Raw genomic sequence first — 25,699 nt, forward strand, 5'->3', positions numbered from 1 at the left:
GCTCACTGTACACGTGTTTGAGGTGTGGGGAGTATTCTTAAGAAATTACTACTCGGAATCAAAGTTACAAACAGTTATAAAGACACTGGTGTATTAGCCACTGAGTAAGGCAGAAACCTTGTTCATCTTTATAGGCTGTGATCTGCTTTTCACTAATTAGAAAAACAGTGACAAGAGCAGCAGCTTGTTAACACAGGCAGGAGCAGTTCCAAAGGATGTGGAATAGAAGGATGCTCTGAAAGATGACTGAAAATGATGGCAAAAGAACAGCAAGCACTTCAAGTGCTGAATGCAGACAGAAGGAAGAAAACCAATTTCCTTTCTCATTAGTTTGCTATCCGGTTTAATTAGATCACTCCTCACCAAAAGAAATTCTTAACAATACTACACTGTGGTCCTCGACTTCCAGATATTTCGTTTGCTATGTGCCATACTCGGAGTGCAGTGTCTATTAGCAGTGCCTGAACAAATAGACTTCAGCTTCTATGTACAGCCTCTGTTCATTGAACAAGGTAATTTTACTCCGTAAGAGTTATAAATTCCTTTCAAAACCAGAAAACATTTGCAGACTTCAAAGGCTACAACAGACTTTTTGATGAGCACACCCTTGAACTTTCAACCAACTTCTCAACAAAGTATAAAACGACAACGTGAAAAGACTTATGACTACAAAGTGACTTACAGCAGGTCCCTGTTGTCTGCTTATTGCCTTTACAATGTCTGCGGCCACCGAGTTCAGTCGCTGGCAGTGCCATCACCTAGCAGGGGAATTACTGGTGTCCCCCTTCTCTGTATGGTCGGCGCTGGAGGCAGCAGCAGAGGGAGGTCCCTCCTCACCGTGCCTCAGGTTCTCCTCTGCTTCCGGCGCAGTGCTGGCACGCAGCAGGTTGAGGTACAGCAGGTCGTCCTGCAGGCAGACTGGCAAGGGCAAAGCCCGGATAAACCGGTCAGATCGCAGACGTTCAGTCCCCAAGATGGAGCGGATCTCAAGGCGACAAAGGTGAGACAGGGAAGGAATGTCGGCTGAAAAATGACAAAAGGCAAACAGGGAACATCATCATACACCACTCGTCTACAGGAACCTGCTTTAGACAGATGCTCCCGGTGTGAAACTCCAGTCTACCAGATACTGAGATAGAATTCTTGCCTGTGAGGGACGCTTTGCTGCTGGAGTCAAAATTTTGGCTACAATATTAACTGCAATCATTTCTGCACCTGCTATACTTACCCTTCTAAACTGAAATTAAGAACTTTACAGGACGCTGTATTTTGTAAGCCTGAAGACCTGGAGGTCTGAACATCACTTCTTGAATCTTTCAGCACAAAACCATCACAATTGTTGGAGTTGGAAGGGACCCTTAAAGGTCACCTAGTCCAACTCCCTGCAGCTGTAGACACAGCTCCATCATGTGCTCAGAGCCCTGCCCAGCCTGACCTTGAGTGTCTGCAGACAGAAGGGGCACCACCACCTCTCTGTGCAGCCTGTGTCAGTACCTCACTGCCCTTACTGTAAAAAACTTCTTATATCCAGCCTAAATCTCCCCTCTTTGGGGAGAGATGGTTAGCAACCATTTCCCCTTGCCCTAACACAATGGTTCCTGCTGAAAAGTCTGTCCCCTTCCTTCTTACAGCCCCTTCAGTTATGGAAAGGCCACTCTCAGGTCTCCCAGAGCCTCCCCTTTTCCAGGCTGCACAGCCCAGCTCTCAGCCTGTCCTCACAGGGAGGTGTTCCATCCCTGGGCTCATTTTTGCAGCTCTGCTCTGCACACTCTCTGACAGCTCCATGTCTCTCCTGTACTGAACACTCCCCATCTGGTCACAGTGCTCCAGGTGAGGTCTCACAACACAGAGCAGAGGGGCAGATCCCCTCCCTCTCCCTGCTGGCCACGCTGCTTTGGATGTAGCCCAGGATGTGGTTGGTTCTCTGGGCTGTGAAGGCACAGTGCTGGCTCATGTCCAGCTGCCATCCATCAGTACCCCAGGTCCTTTTTGGCAGGGCTGTGCTCCATCCTTACATCCCCAGCTTGTACTGATAGTGGGGGTTGCTGCGACCCAGGGGCAGACCTTGCACTCAGCTTTTTGAACCTGAAGAGGTTCACCTGGGCCCACTGCTCAGCCTGTCCAGGTCCCTCTGATGGCATCCCATTCCCCATTCCCAGGCTGCGTCCATTACACCACACAGCTCGGTGTCATCTGCAAACTGCTGAGGGTGCACTTATCCCACTACTGACGTCACTGATGAAGATATTAAAGAGCAGTACTGACCCTGAGGGACGCCTCTCATCACTGACCTCCATCTGGTCACTGAGCCATTGGGCACCTCTCTTTGGGTGTGATCTCACAACCAGTTCCTCATCCACTGAACAGCCTGCTCATTAAATCCTTATCTTTCCAATTCAGAGAGAAGGATGTTATGGGGCACCACATCAAAGGCCTCACTGAAGTCCTGATAGATGGTATCAGTGGCTCTTTCCTTGTTTACTGATGCAGTTATGCACCAAGAAGGCCTGCGGGTTGGTCAGGCAGAACCTACCCTTGGTGAAGCCACGCAGGCTGTCTCATATCCCCTCCTTCTTGCTACGTGCCTTAGCATAGTTTCCAGGAGGATCCTCCCCAGCACAGAGGTGAGGCTGACATGTCTGTAGGTCACCCATTCTACCCTTCACTGAATTATCTCCATCCTTCACGAATGCTTCATTGTTAATTTCTTGTGTTCACTCTCAGGACTAACTCATCTCAGTTCAAGAACTTCACACTCTCCACAGGGGAAAGCTCCAGCACCACAGCTGGCTTGCCTGCCCTGACTGATCTTGCCTCAAAGAATGGAAAAGCAAAAGCTTTAAAACTTTTCCCCCTTTTTTCTCTGTGTGGTTTGGTTACTATTACTGTTCATAATAACAATAGGTATAAATACATTAATAAATAACACAGTAAATATCTGAAGTGTATTTCATATTAAATATAAGTGCATAAATACTTACGTTACAAATGTATTCAACAATCTGAAGGAAAATCTTATTTAGTAACACTAATGTAATTCAGACATTCTCATAATGATGGCAGCCCCTTTTAACATGCTTTAAGATGAGGCACTGAACAAGGACACTGGAGCACAGCTTCTCCATGCACACTGAATGCACGTCTCAGTGCAACCCTGTATGCTGGAGCTGCTGGGTGAATGCAGCAAGCACTGGTGTTCCTGGACAGTCTGCTAGTGATTCTGTTTGGCTGACCACATTTCAATTATAGCAGTAATAAGAAACTCCTAGCTTTACAGTTATTTAATATGATGATTTAGAGTATGTATTTTAATTACTCTCAAATGCCTGCAGAACAAGGCAGACACATCATGGGAAACACAAATTAAATTAAAAAACAAACTCAGTGGGATACTGTCTAGAAAATGTAACCAAGTAATGCTGATCACCTTCCCTTCAGTCTTCCAAGAGGCTAACCACATCATTTGAGGGATGTGGTTACAACTCACAGTCACTGCCTGCATTTCATAGCGTGCACATCAATATGAAGTGGAAAAGATAACCTAGACTGAGAACACCTACCTGAAATATGTGAACTGAACAGCATAATGAGTAACATCCATACAAACGTGGCTTGTTTGTTTGCTTAAGGTAACTTCCTTCTGCTGCCCAGCTTCTGGACAGGCAGTTTTTATTGACTTTCTTTGACCTCCTTCACACAAAGAGCTGTTTCCCACTTACATCCTGGAGACTGCTGTACAGACAAACCTTTTTTCCTCATTGTTTTGCTTACCAAAATGGCTCTTGGGAGTCCAACTGAACTTCTCTTTGTAGTGTACAAGGTCCTCCTCTACAGCTGGAGGAAGCCTCTTCCAGTTCGTAAACTCCAGAATGAAATTGAGGGTATCCTCACTCACAGAGTGAATCCTGAGTAACAGAAATGACTGTGAAATCTCATTTTACACAGTAGTGTAAATATGTTAATAGAAACAACACACAGAAAGCCTTCTTACTCTCTAACAAATTCTTCATTTACATTTTCCTGTTTCCCTGCTTAAAACATAAGGAGAAATTCAAAGTAATTTTGACAGCGTGACCCTTTACCAGCATAATTTTATCTTCCTCCATTACCTCTTTTTAAGTCAGTCAGACTGCAAGGGAAAAATACCTGCTCTCAAATATAAGTTGCTTTGTAACAGGCAGTGCTCTTCTCTGCACTGATTTCTTATTTAATTTGCACCTAAATTTGAGTAAGGTTTCAAGGCACAAGGACATAAAAGGCATTACTGTCACACGTGAGGAAACAGAAGTCAGAGTACCTGTATTTAACCACTTAAAAACACATCAACAAAGTTTGCAGTTTGAAACTCTCCTACCAGAGATGTTTATAAGCACTCAGAAATCAGTACGATTTAAACTCTAAGCTTCTAGCAATAGCTGACAGAGGTTGAAGTAACAGCAAGTAAAACAGCTGCTTTAGCATTACACATGATGAACAGCCGTGCAATTTCACAGCACATCTTCTTGGCTAGCTGTATAAAACCCTCAGTCTTCATCTGAATGGAAATCTGAGTATTCTGAACACACAAAAATGCATGCAAAGAGTAGCAATACGACGGGCAGAAGCAGACATGCCATGCTTTACATATGCTCCTCTACTATTCAACACAATATGATACCCAAGTATCATGGACAGGAGAAAAACAACACAGAAAAACTTCCTAATTTTAAATACATGCCTAATTCTGCAGTGCCTGATATAAAGCATTACCAAGCACTTACTTACCTGTGGATTTTACCACAGTGTTTTGTTTAAACCAACCTCTAACTATCCATTTCCTCCTCTCCCACCCCTGGGGCAGCGTCACCTTACACTGATTTCCCATCTCTCCCAATCTCTTTCTCAGTATTTGAAATTCTTCCTACAGTTACTGTATTACACATACTAACTCAACTAGCAACAAAATTTGGGGGGATTTTAAGAAATGCTGAGTGTAACAATTGAGGATGGATGCCATTCTTCAGAGCGGCAGTCCTCAATCTAACTTTCTCCCTAAAAGAAACCTGTTCTGCTCAATCCAGCCACTAGGCATTAATCTTTTATTTCAGAGTTTCCATTACCCTCACCATTCCTGAGCAAGGCACGGCTCTTGTGCTGCCCTCTGAACGCATGTGTCAAACAGCATCGGCAACAGCTTTACAGATGAGCATAGACTATTTAAGAAAATGAGGCAACATCATCTGCTTACCAGAATCTGTACAGTAAATTCACTGGGTTAAAGCCAGCCAAGAGCAGATAAGGCAGCCATTCCTTGTGCATACCAAGGGCTTTAATTGCACAGCTTAGAAACTCTGGCAGCTCTTCGGGAGAAGGCAGCGGACAGCCAATCTTCAACAAGCGTCGAAACAAAGTAAACTTGTCATGGAACAGGCAATATCCCAAATTTATCCCACACAGGGTGATGCCGTGGTTCAGAAGAGCATCAACTAAATTAAAAAACCTATCAACAGCACACGAGGAAGAGGATATTCCATTAGTTTTTCACAGGAGGCATCTGTTAGTTCACTTCTTGCCCCCAAGTAAGCAGATTGCTTTACCATAGGCCCCTCCACCTCCCCTCCCCCAGAGAAAAGTCCATCTCTCCATGCTGACTGCAATTGTTTCTAGAAAGCATCAGTTTAGAGCAAATCTGGTTTCTGTTTCTAATCCTTACGCTTCACACATTTGTCCCCTTCGTCCTGAAGGACGAACAACGCATGGCTCCTTCCAGTTCTCAACTCTTCACAGCAAGCCTTGGTGATAAGCAGATGCACCCAAAGTCATCGTTTTTATGGGCACCTGTAGCACAGAGCTACTGCCACACCACCCAACCACAACAAGCTGTGTGCTTGTTAGGAACAAAAAGCACTCTGCTCACCACCCTTGGAAACGTCATGTGTGTAGGATGCACAAGTATGTGAAAAGAGCAAAGGACTGCGCTGCTGAACTCGAGGAGCAGCCCAACATTGGCAGTGTTTAAGGGTTTACATGCAGCTGTGTTTGTGGGAAGCTCTGCCACCCACTGAAATATTGCCAACATTTTAAAATGTGTTGCAATTTTGTTTGCTTTTTAATTAAAAAAAGCAAAACAAAACAAACTTCTATTAAAATAAATGTTATCACTATCAGTTATAGTAGGCACAAATATTCGTATGTATTCAGCAAGGATTATCCCAGCCAGGCTAATTCTTCTAACAGCTTTATCCAGGAAAAAAAAAAGTACATTCCCTTTAGACCACCATTTTAAATCAAAGTAGGCTTTCTCCTAAAAAGCAGTTTCTCAAGTTGGCTCTGCATGCCTGTGTTCAAGCCTCAATTAGTGACAGCAATCGGGGCTCATCCTCTAACCTTAATATTTGGCTAAGAAAGTTTGTAGGTGATGAAGTAAGGTATTGCTTAAATTGGTTACTATCCTTTAAAAATAAAGGATTTGAGAGCAGTCACACATGGAAGACAATCAACAAGAACAGAAAAAATTAAGTAACGAATCACAAATCTAAGCTGGTCCCAAGATTCTGTTTTAAGATCAGCTGGATAAAGTGCATTTTAATGTCTTGTAACAGGGGTTGAACAAAACTCACAACTACCCCTGAACTCATGAGTTTAAATGGTAGTGTAAGCAACAAGTTTTGATCCATACACATGAATCATTCCACTAGAATCTCAATTTTAAGAAGATTTAAGTCTTTATGAGATACATTTAATGGAGACTCAATTAAAATGCAAAGCATTACAGGTCTATACAAAGCTCAGCACTGCCAACAAGTAACAAAGATCTGTTTCTCCATCTTGCTTTGAGCTGCATCAGTACTCAATCCTCCAATTGTTTTATGGGAGGAGGACAAAGTGAGCTCAGGGCCTGCTACCTCTACACCTCTGAGTTAACAGCTCACTACTCCACAGAGTAATTTCCCATGGAAAAATGAAGAAGCTTCATTACTAAAGGAAAAACTCAGCAATGGGGGTTTGAAGAACACCTCACATGACACCATATGTACACTGACTCTAATATGTACACTAACTCTAAAATAAGTACAAGTACAAGACAAGCATACAGAAAAGTAAAAGACTGCTTTCCAATAACTCATCCTCTCTGAAAAGAATCTAGCTGATTAAGAGTCCCCTGCATTGAAGTTGTGTTCCCAGAAGACAGAGACGTGTGGATAAGGCCTTGTGAAAGCACAAGAGCTAGACTGCAGTTACGTTGTACAGGAGTCAGAGAGCCAGGCCCCCCCATGGAGCCTTCAGCAACCACCCCACACATCTGCCTGCTACTCACAGTTCAACTCTGCCAGCTCAAGAGCTGAGGAGAAAGGCCAGGAAAACCTTGCACATTTAATGAAATAGTTATAGTCCAATGGAGTTATGAATAATTCCAGAACATAAGATGTGTACTTACTTTCTTTGGAAAATCATACACATGGGTGATCTGCAGCTGAAGGTTGGGCATTCTTGAGCATCTGGACTGTAGCCTTCTTTAAGTAACATTTCCAAGCATTCTTTATTTCCACCATATATTGCTGAATACACGGGGCTCACTTTGTTTTTTCCTTTGTCACAAATCCGATTGGTAATTGGTATCAGCAACTCTAAAATACTGCAAGGATTTTAAAACAATATTTATTTGTGTGATCTTACACAATAACGAAGCTTCATACTTACACTCATTTTTTTAAATCATCATTCCAACTCCAGAAGAAAACCCTACCTGTTTCTTCATTACTCAGTTTGCTTTAAAGAAGAACCATGATCACAGACACAGACCAACAGCAGTGTGCTTCAACACGCTGACGATGGGCTGAAAGAACTGCCCTGCCACATGCAGGCCCCAGAGCCTCTAACAAATTGTGCCCTCTTATTTGAGGAAGGCTGGCAGTGCGCTTTAATTTGAATGAGAGATATTTCCTATTATCCAACAATCCTTTTTACAGAAACAGAGTACCTCTGGCAGAAGCCAGACTCCTATGAGGCCTGAAAGCCATCTGAGTTGCAAATAAAATTAATATTTACTTCTGTTCTACAGTAATCATAGAGATACTGAAGCAGAAAAATCATTCAATTTCTTCCTTCATGCCTGCAGCCCAAATCCTTCCTAGCCAATGAGGATCACTGAAAAACCCTTTGTCATGAGAATTTACTTCCTGCTCAGAGATTGCCAGTTCCACTGCAAAAGCTATGAAGGCAGCATTTGATTTAAAGATATTCCTAGCACTGACAATTTTGCCAACCCATCCTCTGTTCCTGAGAAAATGAAGAAAAATCAACTCAGCATCTACCAGCCTCCCCTTCTCATCAGTTTGAGAAAGGCACCAGTTTGACACGCACACTGCATGACAGCTCAGCTGAAGAACACCTGTTATCAGTGGTTAAGACTGAGCCTCTGCTAATGATCCAGCAGTTAGTGTCATCATTAATACATTTAAGTCATACACGTGCAAAGCACAGGGATTCCTGACAGATGCTTTTCACAGTGTCTGTTATGCCACCAACTTCTTAACACCCTGGATGGAAAAGTGACTTAATTTGTTATTTGCATACAATTTTTTCTGCTACTTCACAGTTGCAATGGTAATCCTAATTAAGAGCTGTACAAGAGATGTATAAATCATATGCAATTGTTATTTACATTTAAAAAGTAATATGGCTACTAAGGGAATTAGTATCCAATTCAGCACAGTGTGAAACCTTCTAAACACATCCAGTTACAGACTGACCCAGATTAAATGCTGGTTCTTTGCTGTTGAAAATGGATCTTCGCTTTACTGGGACTGCTAACATGTTTAAAATATGAAAGGAATTCGAAATTCTAAGCTATAAATCAGCTTGAAAACTCATTTTCCTTTCTTGTAGAGCTGAACATCGTCTTTGTTGGCGAGGCTTTTATTACCAGAACGCTTTCTCTGAATGAACTTTAACCACCTACTTTTTATGGCCCATCTCAGCTGCTGCGTGAATAGGCAACTGCCAGTTATCCTCATTGCAGTAGAGATTTGGATCTGCCCCTTCTGATAGCAGCAGCTCCACACACTTGGCATGGCCCTCCTGCGCAGCAATCAGCAGTGGAGTGGCTCTGTCTTTGGCCTGGCAGTTGATGTCTGCACCTGACAGAAAGACTTCAGGTCACTTGGTGTAAAATAAACAACGAATTAACAAGTAACTGGTTTTCAGGGAGTGACTTTACAACACAAGTCTTTTCCACAGCAGTAAGGAAACGTTCACTAGCTTGCTGCTGACTTTTTAAACAGTCCGTGCATTAACTTCCCCAAATGATAACAAAAGTGCTGGAGGAAAGGCAATGGCCAAGACAAGTGTTTGATTGCAATTAATTTTTAAGTTGTTCTCCCCTCGTATTGGTAGCTCTGTTAGCATGCTTCCTCTGATTAGGTCAAGGCACCCTCAGCTTTAATAGCTAGGCAGTTAATTCTGGCTGTGAGGATACATGCACTTAGATACATGACACTTGCAGACTGTGTGGATGAAACCCCTGCTGTCACTTTATCACTAGAGAGAGGACTCTTCATTAGCCTAAACAATGTGCCACCAACTACTGACACAGTGCTAGTGAAGGTCTTCTGAAGACTAGTGATCCTTCATCACTCCATAGTTGTACTATTTCCTACTATCACTTGATGAAAACTACACCAAATTACTGAAACAACTTTTAATCAAGACGATGTTGCATCTATCTGCAACTGATATCGCATTTAAATAATTAAATGTGAATTTATGAAGTGCAAAAGTAGAATTAACATCGTATCTGATGACAGGCATCTGATGTAAGCTTAAGAACAACAAAGCCCAACAAAAGACTGCTGTTACCATGGGATATAAGTGTTCTTAAGCTCTCCAGCCTTCCATACTGAGCAGCAACAAACAGTGGTGTAATTCCAAAGTCATCCTTACACTCGATGTCTGCTCTTTTCTCCAGGAGTATTTTCATTATCTCAATATGTTGCTGAAATAAATATTTTTGTTAGTAACAAAACACACTCTAAGCAGAAATAAGAAAAATGCAATCTACTCGCCGTTCTAAAGATATGTCAGAAAAAGTTTTGGAAAAAATCTGAATTTATTTTTTTCACATTTGCTCATTTGCAAATGGAAATTAATTTATTGGAAACATTAAAGTAATATATTTCTATCCTGGAAATAACTCTTATATCTCACTGATGAGGAGATACTCAACAGAACTTTGTCAGGAAATACTACAACACATTCACTTCCCACATACAGTAAGTGAGCCAGGGAGTGCATGCAGTATTAATAATACTTCAATTAATGCTTCCCAACATCAACATGTCATGAGTCCACTGCAAGCCCTTTAGTATTTCTGGCTGTTAAGGTAGGTTAGGAAAACATCACCTGATCAAAAGACCAGAGCTATGAATTACTGCACAGAATACACTAGTTACATGCCAATAGCATGATGTGCTTACAGGTTACCTGAAATGCAGCTTGGTGCAAAGAATTCCACCCAGACCAGGAATGAGATCCTTCAACGCTTGCTCCATTTTGGATCAGAAACCTTACAACATCTACATGCCCATTTTCAACAGCTTCAAATCAAACAGTAAAACAAAAAATTCAACAACCTCTTATTAAAGAACTCACTGAAAAACTCAGGCAGTCTCATCACTAAGTTCCTGACACAACTTTCTTGATTATTGTATACCCGTTTATATTTGCTTACTTCACTTTTACATTTAAAATGCGGGAACAGAGGTGGGAAATGGAACTTGAGTCACAAAATTTCTAGTTGGACACGTTAGAAACCCACTGCCATTGTGCTGAGACTGACAACAAATGCAGGTTTCTCTCCAGTGAAGCAGAGGCAACCCTGCAGTAGGCACCTAACTACGTGACAGCCTCTATAGCAGCTTAAGAACTTAAGAAGCCCACTGCCTACGTTCCAACAGATTGCCCAAAACTTAAGCTTTCTTTAAAAAAGTTTAAAACTTTTAACACCGTCGATATGAAACTCATTCACAAGGCGTATTTTTAATTTACATAAATTAATGAATGAATCCTACTATTTCGTTTTTCAGTATTGCTTTAAGGCACAATCTGCAGAACTTTCTTTAAATCAATGGTGTCTGGATCTACTCCACCTGTGAGCCCCAAGACTGCTATTTAGGCTACAGAAGCATGGAATATGACAAGCAGAGAATTAACTCTGGAGGATAGCACAGCTTCTCCCACATAGCAGTCACTCTGAGACTTCAGAAAAGCATCACCTAGGAAGAGGGGGGTGTTTGATTCGGTGGTAACTTGGTCAGGATCAACTCCAGCTTCCAGAAGAACCCCAACACACTCCAAGGACCCACAGCGTGCAGAAAGGTGCAGTGCGCTCATCCCTTCAAACGTCTTTGAATGTATGTAGTCATCAGATGGAGCTACAGATGAGAACAACGAAGAAGAAGTATTTAGCAATAAGTTAAAAGCACAGTTCTTAACTTAAAATATTCGAGGTACTGAAATGCAAGGCCTGCAGTGTATCAGTTATCACTGGCCACGTACAGGTACTTGCTTTGGACTGAGAAGATAAAGTAAAACCAGCTGTCATTCACAGACCATAACACTGCCGTTTTTTTCTTTACCACATCTTGTCAATATCTATGAAACAAACTTACAAAGGAACACGATAAATGTATTTAATTCATATTTTACATCACTGGGGAGTTGAGCTGCAAGTTGAACGACTGCACACCATTTCTCCTCACCTGCATTAATTAGCAGCCTCAGACATTTGCTAGAATTGTGAGCTGCTGCCTCGTGGATTGGCATCCAGCCCCTGTTGTCGGGGACATCAAGGCTGTATCCCTGCCCGATCAGCTTCTGCAGCACCTTAGCATTCCCTTCTCTTGCTGCAAGTCCCACAGCAGAACACCGGTCAGAATACGCCTCTGTGAAATCCATCCTTTACTAATAAGCCCTGCAGTGGGAAGGTGGGAGGGAAGAAATAAAGGAGAAAAAAAGCTTGTTAGTACAAAACACACTGAAATTACTACAGTACAGGGCCAGAAGCACCAACTGTCCAGGCTCCTTGTGATTGACAGCCTGGCCATGAGCCAGCAGCGTGCCTTGATGCCAGGAAGGCCAATGGGGTGCGTGACACAGAGCGAGGCCAGCAGGGCGAGGAGGTGATCCTTCCCCTCTGCTCTGCTCTGGTGAGACCAACTGTCCAGCGGGTGGGGGCAGATCTTTGCAGCGCTGTGCAGGACAGGACAAGGAGCAACAGGCACAGCCTGGGGCACAGCAAGTCGCATACAGGCACGGCAGGGATACTCACTTCCCACGGCACGGCACCCCTCGCCGTCACTGCGCGCTGCGGTACCGCCTCGCAGCCGGGCGGTGCGGGAGGAGGAGGCACGGAGGAGCCGCCCCGCCCCGCCCGCAGTGCGCATGCCCGCCCCGCCCCGTCCCGCCCGCAGTCGGGGCAGCGCGGCGGGTTGCGGCCATGTGGGTGTTCGGCTACGGCTCCCTCATCTGGAAGGTGGACTTCCCCTACCAGGAGAAGATGGTGGGGCGCATCCGCGGCTACAGCCGGCGGTTCTGGCAGGGCAGCACCGACCACCGGGGCGTGCCGGGCAAGGTGAGGGGTCGGCCGGGTTGTGTCAGCTCCGCACCCGCGCTCGGAAGGGCCGGATGTGCCCGGGGCAGCTCCTCGCCGCGCCGCACAGTAACGTGGCGGTGGCCGCCGATCCGCAGCCCGTGCCGGCGGGCCGCTTGCCTTCCGCGCCCGCTCGGCGCTCTGTCGGGGCGGGTCTGTCCATAGAGCCGCGTCCCGCCAAGTGACGGCCGGCCGGCCGAAACGCCGCTCTGGGGCGGCCCTGAGGGCACCGGCTGCGCTCTGCACCCGGGACTTGTCTGCTGGTAGCTTGGCAGGGCACCTGATGCTCCATCCTGCCGCTGTGAGGCACCGAGGACGAATACCTCCGGTGTCGTTCGCTGCGGCAAGATGCGCTTTGGAATGCTCGGAGTTTTAATTTTCTCCTTCGTTCTGGTACTGCTTGGTGTGGTTAAGACACTGGAATGGGAATAACATCGCGTTGCTGCGGCCCTCCCCATACAGGGCTAAAGAGCTCAGCAGGCACTAAAGGGACAATAGGTGACAGAAGCGCCCAGCAGGTTAGATGAATGCCTTTGATGTGGCAGGACTGCGTTATTTACAGCTGCAGATGCTGCTCACGGTTGAGTCATCAGAAATGCGATTGCGTCATAAATGTGTAGGATCCGATACTTGGTACGGCGCTGACAACTCACCCGCACTCGGTGCTGCTTTAAGTCGTGTGGAACGGCTTTTCCCCAAACCTGCGCCCTGCTGACACTGCTCTGAAGCCGGGCTGGAGTTAGTGAGGGCACCCCTAGCAAAAGCAGAAGGATTCTTTGCTGCACGTAGCTCGGAAGGAATTTCAAATAGTCCTAACCAGCACTGATTCCTACCTCTGGCAGAAGGTGACACTTGCAGTGCTTTTAGGTATGAGCACACCAAGTGTTTCCCTGCTGCTCTCTGAGCTGGGAGGACACAGCACGTGCTGTGATGCTGGCTGTACAGCTGAGTGCCTTCTTAGCAGGAGCCACCAGCCATCCTTTTCCAAACTCTGCTCATGTACGTTGCAAAAGTTCTGTTCCTCTCTTGCATCTCGCCAGATCAAAGAAACCAAACCAAAAGCATTGCAGAGTTGTTCAGGTGAGGCCTAAGAGCATCATCTGCAAGCCTTCACTAATTAGGATGCTGGGCGTTAAAACAAGATTTTAAAAAATCAGTAGAGAAAGTCCCTTTCTTTGGACTTCAGAAAGTCATAAATCCCTCACAGGCCAGTGTTCCTCTCTTTCTGTACTGCATTACCTTCTGTTGGGCTAACTGAAATTCAGGGCAATAGCCAGATTGTGTCTGTGTGGATTCTGGAAGTCTTGCAGAATGGCTGTGCCAACTCACTACCAGCCAGTGCATCCTTGTTCCAGTTAGCTCCACGGTTTGCATTTGTGCCCCCAGTGCAGGTCATGCCCAGAACCATCATCCGCAGCCATAAACAGCCTCAAAACAAAAGCCCTACAGGGGCTCATGCACTGCTCTGTTTCTATTTAGGAATAGTCTGTTATTATTTATGCTTATTGATTAATGCATTTTGGTTTTGTTGATGGAAATGCTTAGTGTTAACAGAACATACTTCCTCAGCACCAACACATTAATGCCTTCTGGAATTACTCAGTCCACGAGTTGCTGCTAATTCCAAGGCAAAGGGCTCCCTCACTGTGTGCTGAGGAAATGCACCACAATTACCAAGGCCTGATGATCTCTGCTATAAGCCATTAAAACCTCTAACATCAGGAGCAATGTCTCTTGTGGGTGAGCTATTGGAGAAATTGGTCCTTCAGTACTAAAGCATTTTAAAGGAGAGCAGTGAAATACTAGCCAGCAAGTTAAAAATGCCCTCCTGAAATCACAGGTTGCTCCAACATTCCATGGTCAGCACAGCAACAACATACAGAGCACTTTGACATACAATGGCTGCAAGCTTTTAGTGCAGAACTCAGTTGGCCCTGTACGCATACACTGAACTGCTCGGCTGATAACCAGTTAACCATCTTCTTATAGCACAAAGTGATGTTTTCATCATCTTGTCGTTGGCTCGGAAAGACCTGAATAACAGTAAGCACTTCATAAATGGCAAATTCAAACGTCCTAGTCCAAACTTCAGAGAAAATGGCAACAAAAACACAGTTCTATACAATTCACACTAAACTCCTCAGACTAAAACCTAGGGGATCAATCAACATCTATTTAATAGAACATAACCAAAGCATATCTTGGTACTTTCCCTCCTAAAAGTACATTTCCGACCTTCCCAAACCTCTTCTAGTAAGGCTGGCTTTCTTACTTAGCAATGGTTTGGGCACCCATTGACTTCCCACTGTTTCCAAATCCTTCTTGAAGCATGATAAGTCACTTTCTCTGTTCAACTGCAAAGGAGGAAATACATTAAAAACATCAAAATTTTCTTCTTCCAGTAACTAAGCACATAGCTTGGGCTACCATAATAATCCAGCTCTTTCTGCAAAATAACCAGTTTTCCACGCTCACAGACTGTATTTTTAGCCTCCATGTGTTTGAGAGAATCTCTTCCAACAACACCAGACTAACCTGCCGTTCCTCAGGCTACCTTAAAAATGCTGAATTCTTCTTAGTACTGCAGTTCTCTAAGATAGGTTGCAAGGCTCACTTATTAAGAGCTCCTCAACGAACTTAAAATTCAGGGCATAATCTCACCCAGATGCATTAATTCGAACAGTTTTAACTTTTGGCAGCTCTCTGAAGAGCCCCAGACGTGCATAGTGTGTCTGCATTTGCATCAAGGCCTGCTCTGTACAAGACAAGGAGCTGTGTCTCAGTGCAGCACCAGGTTAGGACTGCAAGTTTGGTTCTGCCCACTGCCCTGTGTTCTTCATTCTTCTGCAAGCCACAGGAACAGCACTGAAGTGCAAACACATTCAAGGGCTGAAGCATGAAACCACTGTTACTACAGCACAGTTTGACCAAACTAACAGCTTGCAGCAGCAGCCAGAAGGGCGGTTGGATGGCTTTTCTTTACAGGCCCCTTCTCCCAGCTCCTGCCCACCTGCTGTAGCTGCCCAGTGCCCACAGAGATACTGGTTCATTCAATTGTAGTCTGGGATAGAAGTTTGTTTCCTTGGGCATTAGGCAGAGGATCAGAACTCGGTGTGTGTGGGTGCAGGCCTTTCATTGAGTCGCAGCTAACTTTGGCCCTTGGGCACTCTATCATTTCACTCTTTTTACAACTCCTCTATCATAGCTTCACTGACGTGTCTGCGCTTAGTTCTCTTTGCTCAGTCTGTCTCTTTCACACAGTAACAATGCTGGTATTCTCCTACACCGAGTCCTCAGAAGAACAGAAATTCCTTTCCTAAGAAGGAAAATACAAAATTTAGTTTTTGCAGAGCCATCTTCCATCAACTGCAGGTACTATTTATTTATTCAGCGTAAGCTGTTTCAGCATCTTAATGGCTGTTTATTTTGGGGGAAAAGTTGGCACAGCTACCTGTTCACCTCGTCCATTTGAGAACAGTCTCAATCAATAAATCACCTGGGGCTGTTTTGCTGTCATTCAGCTTTAACCTCAAGAGAAGCTAGTTAACACGCTGCACTAATAATAGTGCTGAAGGGTTCACCTTGAGTTAGGCTAAATATACCACTGTCTGTCTGTACAGTATATCTGAACAGATCTCATCTGGGCAATAACAGCAAAGTCCTGCTAGGCTGTCTCTCACAGATGGAAACTTGTGATGATCAAATATTTTGCTAAGTATTTTAGGCTTAACAAGCTGGTTGCTTGTTACATTGACTGGTTTGTGGGGAACTACATAAACCAAACAGCACTGTGGAACCACAAGTATTACCTCTGCAAGCTAAGTAAAGAAAATAACACAGCTGGAAATGATGAGTTATACAATATATAATAAATGAAAATGATTTCTGCTCTACTATGAACTTGAATGATCTCCTAAGTCAGGGGTCTGGGAGGGACTTCTGTCAGTTCTGCACAGCTTGCAGTTCCTCAGGCCTAGCCAATGTGTCCTATGAAATTAAAAAGGCAAACAGAAGTAAGATCTTCCACTGCTACATGAGATTATTTTGAATGCTGCATGAAAGTGCTCAGATCCTGAAGATACCGAATGTTTACTGTTAGAAGAATGGATTCATTTTGGCATGTGAGGACAAAAATAGGATGGGATAAAGAGGAAACATTACCTTAGAAAAGGTTTTAGTTTGATTACCTTTTTTCTCCACTTCATGGTTAACAAGTAAAAGCCCTTCATCTTAAAATGCATTCACCTTAAGCTGAATCACTCATTTTTTATAAACTTGGTAACCCCACATCAGAGAGAACACATAGGAGTCCCTTGGGGTTAACAGTGGGCAGCAGGCAGTTGGAGCTGCATCAGTCTTGTCATCACATTTCCTTAGGGTTTTGTTTTCCCAAGCCCATCCAAAGGTTAGGTACAGAGTCTCCAACACTGACACTGCCCTTACATAACTAGACACTAATCTGATGCTAAAAACAGCAATTCTACACTACTGATGTAGTTCCTCGTAGGGTTTTACGCTTTAAGTTGTTATTTTAAACTTTATTGAGGAGTTGGTCTCTGTGATCCTTGTGGGTCCCTTCCAGCTTGGGATATTCTGCAATCCCACAGGTTACACATAAAAACTCAGCTAGCTGTAACTTTCCAAAACCATCTGATTTGCAGGGTGCTTTTAAACTCAGGAGTTGCCACTGTGCATAGTTAACATTTTCTAAGATTGTTAGTGCAATCCAAGGCAGCAGTGGTAGCATCTCGCTTTGTTTAGCCAGGCTAGATTTCCACGTGACATCATTTGCTGTGCCTGGTAAAAACCTCCTGTAGTGAAGGTTCACCTCCTCGCTGCTCCAGAGAAAACACGGCGTGCTCCTGGTGAGGAGCAGCATGACAGAGGATGGGATACTCCAGATAATCCTGCACTAATGAATTACTGTCACCAGTCATTTACAGTAAAAGCTGCTGACTGAACTAACAAGGATTTTCATTTAATTTTAGCCTGGAAGAGTTGTGACTCTGGTTGAAGACCCTGAGGTACAGTACTCCTGTTCTGTCTCTATAGTATAGAGACTGTCCTATTGTGTTCCCAGCCCGTGTAGTAAGTCTCTATTAATTTTTGCTTCTCTACAAGCCAATAATTGAGTTATCTGTACTGAAATGAAGCGTTTTCTCAAAATGACTTGAGAGTTACACCAACAACTCTTCATTATTGCAAATAAATCCATCAGTCTAAACTGAGCAACTGAAAATAGTTTTGCTCTATTACTAAAGGTGTACTGTAAAGTATTTTCCTAAGCAGTCACTTCAGCTCTCCTGCTGTACAGTGCAGGTTTGTTTGCTTTCAGTGTATGTATGGTGCTGAAGATGCACTGGTATCAGACATCAGATGGTGTGTGAGAGCCATCATCTCAGCCTCCCAAGATAAAAACTGAAACAAATTAAGGTTATGTCACAGTGATTAAAACGATTCACTTGCTTTAATTTTTGCTACATGGATAAAATGTTTAAGGAATGCCACAACTGTGTGTTTAGTTTTTACCTAATACTGTAAACAGCTCAGAGATAGAGGTAAGTTTAGCAGTAATTGTAAACTTTGACTGTTTCTGCAGTTAGCAAAACCAGCAAAATGCAGTGCACTGTCCCTCATTGTGATTTTCTGTACCTTTCTAGTAAGGGTTTTTTTCACATTACAGCACTGCTGGGTACCATTATGTTACAGACTCCTATATAAACAAAGAATGGTTATGTTTGTTGTCACTCCATTTCTATTGTTAAGCAAACTTACTCGTTGTCATAGAAACTTTTTTCCCCTTAGCAAACCAGTTTTGTTTGGATGGTTTTTTTTCCCCTTTTCTCCAGAATCTGGCACAGCTCACACAAACATCAAGTGATATGAATGGCCTGTACTTCACTCTTAGCTACTCATTCTTATAGTTTCACATGGCCATCTCACTCCTGAGTCTCCCTTCACAGACTACAGCCATTATTCCACTGCACACACACCCAAACGTTGGTGGCAGTGGTGCTTTCATTGGCAGTGCCAGCCCCCAGCTCCACGCCAGCTGTGTGGCCTGCAGCAGTTGCACTGTGCTGTCTGGAAACGTCTAGCTCACAGTTACTTTAATGTGCTCCATTCAAATCTCTGTGCCAGTTCAAAGGAAACCAAGATGAAAAGGAACACTGTACTCCTTGTCAGATTTCTGGCTTTTAATTTCCCATTGTCTGAAATAGGATTTGCCTCCACTGAAAGCAAAATGAAGTAGTGGTGCTTGTATGCATACATGAATGTAATGGATAACAAACCACAATCATTTTGCTGTGCTGCATCAAGCAGACAAAACCGAAACAGACAGCAAACTCAGATCTCACTCATTTGCCCATCTAAAACTTTCCAGGAATATAACTCACCACAGTTAATGTTCTCAGAGATTTTACTCACAATGAAGAAGAAATACAGAGACTTACAGAGGTGGTGATGAAATTTGTCCCAGCAGTGTTTGCTGTGGAACTAGCTATGCTACACCTCATTGTGCAAACTCAAGGTTCAGATCAGCTTTATCTTCTTGGGCTCAGTGTCAGTGTGGCAGCATTAGTGCTGTCATGCTGCCAGACCTGTGACAGAAGGGACAGCCTACCCTTAAAAGTGAAACACAGACAGCGACTTGATCAAAATTCTTGGAATTTGGCCCTGTTCACAATTCTGATTTTCACTGCACTATTTCTGTGAGGTCAGGAAGATACTTGATTTCCTTTCTGTCAGCTCTCTACTAGACAGCGTTCAGAAGCTCATGAGGGCTGTCTGTTATTTCAGATTTAGTTGCAACAAGAAATTATTTAAGAAAAGCCTCAGCATCAGGAACAACAGCCCTCTTGACTCCAAGAACAGTGTGAGAAATGGCTATAAAAAGACTGAAAATAGAAGAAAAACATTTTAAGCGTTTTGTTAAACAGAAATATACTCATTTCCGAGTACGCTTTTAAACCCCGCTTGGGTTTTCTTTTCCTGTGTCCTCCCATAGGGCTGCGTGTGGGGCGTTGCTTACAGACTGCCAGCTGGACAAGAATGCGAAGTCAAGGCGTACCTGGACTTCAGAGAGAAGGGAGGCTACAGGACGACGGCGGTGGTTTTCTACCCCAAGGACTCGTCAGTCAGACCCTTTGATGTGCTGCTCTACATCGGCACTCGCGATAACCCCAACTACCTCGGCCCTGCGCCTCTGCAGGAGATTGCTGAGCAGATCATTGATGCCGTCGGACCCAGTGGAAGAAACACGGAATACCTGTTTGAACTCGCTAATTCTATGAGAAACCTTGTGCCAGAAGATGTAGACGAGCATCTCTTCTCCTTAGAGAAACTAGTAAAGGAACTCCTGGAAAAAGAGCAAAACCTAAACTGCCTATAGAAGAACTTCTTTCGGCGGTATTGCTTCATCTTCAGAGGAATGGTTTCGTTGCACAGTGGGTATATGACTTGGAGGCATATTGCTCTGTACTATGCTATCTTATTTATTGAATATTGCATTCAAAAGAGTAGTTAGTCATTAAAACGTACTGTTTTAAAAAACATTCTTTTGGGAATCTATAGAAAGGGCAGCAGGGGAAGCGTTTTAGGTTTGAATTTGGTATATTGGTATTTTAGCCAAGGATTACATCTTTCTTTACAAAAATCACCAGGGAACCACTTAAGCCTCTCTGTTACTTCAGGTTTAAAAAAAACCTTCACAGTGTTTTTTCCGACCAAAATCTGCATTCACTTCCAACTCCCGAGTCATTGAAGTGATGGTTCTTCCCAATTCAAGACCACCAGCGTGGAGCTCAGCGTAGCAGAAGAGAGAGATGTGAAGTACTTGTTGTAAATCGCAGAGTGAATGTGTGGTAGAACACTTCCACCAGTGTTCAACTTCACGGAAATTAAGCTATTCCACTGCATCAGTGACCTCATCCCATAGATCCTAGCTTGTCCTTAGGCACAGAGGATAAAGTGTTTCAGTGGTAGGAAAATAGTCTTTGCCCTTGGCTCATTATGTCATGCCCCTGAGAAGCGCAGCACGGGGTACTCTGACATCAACAAGCCATACTGTATCAGTGCCTTATTTTTGTTTTTCAAGGTTAATATCAAGAATTAGTCTAAATTATTGAAACCAGCTAAGAGTATGACTTGAGCCACAGTGCCAGAACGTTCAGAAACTCAGCTCTGATAACTGCCTTTCGATGCTGGTGCAATTGCACGTCTTAAAGATTCACCAGTCTCTGAGGATACAGTTTAAGTCAGCAATTTTCAAGCAGCGTTTCAGGGACTTGAAACAAAGGGCCATTAAGAAAGGAACCCCCTTTTCAGCCAACAGACAGGCGTTGTATGGGCTGCCAGTCAGCCAAGGTTGGAAAGCCCCCAGCTGAGGCCAGTAGCCTTACTTTATGCAAAACAGAGGTAAATGGAGCTTCCGTCCCCACGACGACTTGTCTCGCTTCTCAAAACCTTACTTTTGTGAGTTTTATCAAAACGTATTTTTGTGTGTTAACAAAATACCACGTAGCATCAGGTCTTGTCATACAGGGGATGTGTATGTTTAGCAGTAGTTCAGAAGGCTATTTATTTTGCATCGGTACTTGCAAAAAACATCTGTTTCTACCATACAGGTTGTGCATTTCCTTTCTTTGCATTGCCCTGTTTTATGTTTGTAATTTCTCAAAAATGCTAAGGTTATCAGAACAACAAGCTGCTGTTATTTCTCTCGGCCACCTACAAAAGTCAAAAATAGCATTTGGAAAAGGCACCTGGACAAGCAGACTGTAGGATATTACATTTCAAACCCAAATTCCAGATAATTAGACCATGCGAGATATGTAGCCAAGAAAGCTGTATGTTTTAAATACCAGGTTACAAATTCAGCGTGCTTCTGGCATCTCTCACGCATGCACTCATTGGTGGGGAAAAAAGCAGATTGCTTTTTAGAATCTGCTGCTTAATGGTTGAATGCTGCCATTTTAAAAGGACACAGCAGGGTCTCACTTGATGGACGACTCTAAACTGCAGAAGCAAACCTTCTGATCATATCAGTGTTAGAATCATATGTAGGGAGGCCCCATTCTTCCTTGAGTTACTTGCAAACTGCTTTGGGGGTCTTGATTCTCCACTGCACTGTGCTGGCTTAGGATTGATACAACTGAGTGGAAAAGCAACCCTGACTAATGCACCTGTAGGGCAGGACAGAAGGGTGGTCAGGACATCCAGGTGTCTGTCCATAATGGCAGTCATTCAGATGCCTGAGAGCGTAATGACACCAACGTCTGAGTGGCTTTGCACACCAAAGACTGACAGTGACAGCCAACACCCACATCAGCACCGATGAACACATGCCATTAACACATGCATTTATTCCCTCTGACTTAAAGAACAAGTCTGAAGCGTTAGGGGATACTCAGCTGCTACTAGAAATGTTAGGTATGATTTATTTCACGAATACGTAAGCGTTCCTCCTTCAGCAAAACAAAACCCCCTTCTTTTCTTGTGCTTGCCTCGGGTACAGACAAGCTGTAGTAAAGTTAAAACACGTGGAATGGCATGTCCACTTGATGCATTTTGTAATTCTTTCCTCCAAAGCTTATCTGTGTTCCTCAAAACAGGGCAAGGGATGCAACACGCTCGCTAACCACCCAAAAACAATGGTGATGATTTTCTCTTTGAAACTATCTTTAAGTACTGTGTTGGGGCATTGTGCTTATGTATGGCTCTGCACTCTGTATCTTTAATTATATTCAGGACGTTGTTGGTTCATTTGCTTTCCAGATTCATAAAATTTGCAATAATATCTGTAATGATACATTCCAGTTTGTGCATACAACTTCAATACAATAAAATGCATCACCTTTATTAATGGTGTTGGAGATAGAAATTTCCAGTAATGTTACATTTAAGAGGTATCCAGTAATAGGATGGGCACCACCGTGTATCTTAATAGCATCTGGTTATAAAATGCTGTTAGATATCACGATGAAAAATGATGTGCATGAGCTAGCTACCACTATGCAGTAATAAATGATGCCAACATGAGCAATTAATTAAAGCACTGGAAGCACATCCAAGCCACCCTGCCAACAGCTTCAGTCACCAGCACAATCCCAGTATGCTTTCAGATCTGTTACCCACCACAAAATTAATACATGCTTTCTGCATGCCACATGCTTACTTTTCTTCCCTCCTTGATAGAATCAAATCTAAATTAGTGACAAAAGGATACGAGATGTCGGTTAGGGCTTAATATACAAATGCCCATGCAATAAGCCATCTCTAAACTGTTTCTGACAGTCCAGACGTTTCAGCTGAACGCCAGGCTGCTGGTGTGCAGGGGGATGCTGGCTGTCCACACAAGCAGGCAGCAGCACAGCAAACCACCAGCATGGCACTGTGTCCTGAATTTCTGCTGTGCAAGGATGTGATTTGTGTAAGGTCAGAGAGAGACTGTTCCTCAAGTATTTAGGCTTCTCTAGCAGTCTTCTGCAGAAGCTTGACTTCACCCATACCCTCATTTCAATTGCCAGCTACAGCAGCTCTTACTATTCCAGCTTCATTCCTTCAGTATTCTTATACTACAATTATTTCCTTGCTCCTCTGTCTTTTTCTTCAGGTAACTTTCCTTCACTTCTTCCTCTCCTTTATCTCAACTATCTTGCCCGCATCCTTCTGGTCTTTTACAGCCTATGTCTTCCCTCCTGGCACCGTGCTCACATTGTACATGCATTTTAACTGGATTAATTAATTCCCAGCCAAACTTCAGCACATGGTTAACAGGAAAAAAAAATTACACTTCAATATGTGCTTAAATAGAATACAATAGCACAGCTCAAAGGTATTTGCTAGACCTGTGACCGCTGTTTAGTACAGACTTAGCTATCTCACCTACATTATTTCCATCTAGAAATTGCTCTTCTTATCAGGGCAAAAGTTAACCAAGGGCATACAAACCATTTATTTGAACAGTTTGGGTTAACTCAGCTCACTTTACCAGTGCACACACAGACCTACATCCATCCATCATGCTGTTGGCAAGTATGATAAGAATGGCCTGGAACAAACCACCACAAACCAACCCATCTGCACAGCCCACACAGCAGCCAGAGCTTCCTTTTTGCATCACCCCCTTCCTTGTCTTCACACTCCTCACACCTACATGAGCCACCTGTTGGGTCCATCCTCTCATTAAACATTTAAGAATTTATTAACAATTGCTGTATGCTACCAAAACATTCCCATCGTCCCCCCATCATGTCCCTTCCCCAGCTGCAAGGCAGATGGTACACTGCCCCACATTTCTCCTTCCTCCAGCATCTCCCATTTTGGCCCAACCATGTTTCAACACTTCAGTCTTAACTGGAGATAAAAGCAAGCACTTGTCTCATATTTGCCTGAGCATTAAATAGGGTTATTTCTTTGATCTCCCAAGCCTATCCTGTGTAATAGAAGCCTTGTTGGAGCTACTTGGGGGACAAAAACAAGGATTCTGTGACACAACCAAGCCAGCAGTTACACTGGTGCTCCATGGCTCATTTTACTGATGGGAACAATGCAGGGCAACCAGCAGTTATGGCACTAACAAAAAGTGCACACTAACAAAAAGTGCACACTGCCCTGTGCAGAAGATTCGTTGTGCTGTATCTGAAGCTTTAAGCCTTCTAGTACAAGGATAAACGCTTCAGTAGATTTCTGCAGTAGCAGATATTTGGGTGTAACTATCAGGTAACTGTTGGGTTCCAAGGATAGAACACCTCCCTGTGAGGACAGGCTGAGAGAGCTGGGCTGTGCAGCATGGAGAAGGGAAGGCTGTGGGAGACCTGAGAGTGACCTTCAGTATCTGAAGGGGCTGTAAGAAGGAAGGGGACAGAGTCTTTAGAGGGATTTGTGTGACAGGACAAGGGGAAATGGTTTATAAAAGAGGGGAGATTTAGACTGGGTATAAGGAAGAAGTTTTTGACAATAGGGCACTGGCACAGGTTGCCCAGAGTGGTGGTGAGTGCTCCATCCTTGGAGACACTCAAGATCAGGCTGGATGAGGCTCTGAGCACTGATGGAGCTGTGGCTGTCCCTGTTCAGTGCAGGGGAGTTGGACTAGATGGTCTTAAAAAGTTCCTTCCAATTTCAATGATTCTATGATTCTAGTTGAGTAACAGCGAGGTGTAAATAAATGGCAGTAGGTCTTCGCCCACACCAAAACAATGAAGAAGAAATTCTTATAAAAGAAATATATGAATTGCAGCCATTCCACACTTAATTATAACCCCGTACAAAGGTACAAAACTGCCTTCCAGTTTCCAGGCTTACTCTATGTATACAGCAACGCTGACTGGTCTGTCACAACACACCAGGAAGCTCCCTTCTGGGACCTGGATGAGAGGAGCTGCAGCAGAAGCGGAGATGCTGAGAATCATAGAATCATGAAAGTGGAGAAGACCACTGAGATCATTCAGTGCAACCCCAGCCCACTGTGCCCAATAACCACGTCCCTCAGTGCCACATCCCACGGCTCTGGGACTCCTCCAGGTGACCCCACCGCTCCCTGGGCAGCTGTGTCAGTGCAGAATCACTTCTGGAGAAGGAATTGCTCCTAACAGCCAACCCGAACCTCCCCTGGCACAACGTGAGGCCATCCCCTCTCGTCCTATGGCCGTTCCCTGCCAGCAGAGGCCGACCCCGCCTCACACAGCCTCCTTTCAGGTGGTAGCAGAGCCATGAGGTCTGCCCTGAGCCTCCTCTTCTCCAGACCGAACAGCCCCGGTTCCTCAGCCGCTCCCCATCACACCTGTGCTCCAGACCCCTCACAGCCCCGCTGCCCTTCTCTGGACACGCTGCAGCCCTCGGTGTCTTTCCTGCAGTGACGGCCCAGCGCTGAGCGCAGCACTGGAGGTGCGGCCTCACCAGCGGCAGTGCGGAGGGCCGCTCACCTCCCGCCGCCGACGCGCCGTGACACACGCAGCACTCACCTCAGGGCCGGCGCGGACACCCAACGCTGCTCCGTCCGCAAGCGCAGCGCAGCGCAGACCCCGCCCCGCTTCGCGGCCGCCCCGGATGTGGATGCGGACGCGGACG

The 25,699-nt window shown here is 44.3% G+C and overlaps 2 protein-coding genes across 5 annotated transcripts; one reads left to right on the top strand and one right to left on the bottom strand.

Moving 5' to 3' along the window:
* Window positions 1-74: 74 nt before the first annotated feature.
* ASB3 (ankyrin repeat and SOCS box containing 3) lies at window positions 75-25,695 on the bottom strand. 3 transcript variants are annotated; one of them, XM_048938046.1, is made up of 11 exons: window positions 25,594-25,644; window positions 13,282-13,382; window positions 11,739-11,950; window positions 11,253-11,411; window positions 10,462-10,574; window positions 9,838-9,973; window positions 8,942-9,119; window positions 7,418-7,615; window positions 5,228-5,479; window positions 3,772-3,905; window positions 75-1,023 (listed from the first exon to the last, which is right to left on the bottom strand). In XM_048938046.1, the coding sequence occupies exons 3-11, from the start codon at window positions 11,932-11,934 to the stop codon at window positions 755-757; spliced, it is 1,635 nt and encodes a 544-aa protein (XP_048794003.1). In that variant the 5' UTR covers window positions 11,935-11,950; window positions 13,282-13,382; window positions 25,594-25,644; the 3' UTR covers window positions 75-754. The 3 variants fall into 3 exon arrangements, with proteins under 3 accessions (XP_048794003.1, XP_048794004.1, XP_048794005.1); XM_048938047.1 differs by lacking the exon at window positions 13,282-13,382 and having other exon boundaries at window positions 25,594-25,695; XM_048938048.1 differs by lacking the exons at window positions 13,282-13,382; window positions 25,594-25,644 and adding an exon at window positions 12,308-12,417.
* CHAC2 (ChaC glutathione specific gamma-glutamylcyclotransferase 2) lies at window positions 12,445-20,127 on the top strand. 2 transcript variants are annotated; one of them, XM_048938056.1, is made up of 3 exons: window positions 12,445-12,610; window positions 17,617-17,652; window positions 19,638-20,127. In XM_048938056.1, exons 1-3 carry the CDS (start codon window positions 12,476-12,478, stop codon window positions 20,019-20,021), a joined length of 555 nt encoding a protein of 184 aa, XP_048794013.1. In that variant the 5' UTR covers window positions 12,445-12,475; the 3' UTR covers window positions 20,022-20,127. The 2 variants fall into 2 exon arrangements, with proteins under 2 accessions (XP_048794013.1, XP_048794014.1); XM_048938057.1 differs by lacking the exon at window positions 17,617-17,652.
* Window positions 25,696-25,699: the final 4 nt, after the last annotated feature.

Source organism: Lagopus muta, chromosome 2 (assembly GCF_023343835.1).
Source record: "Lagopus muta isolate bLagMut1 chromosome 2, bLagMut1 primary, whole genome shotgun sequence".
NCBI lineage: Eukaryota > Metazoa > Chordata > Aves > Galliformes > Phasianidae > Lagopus > Lagopus muta.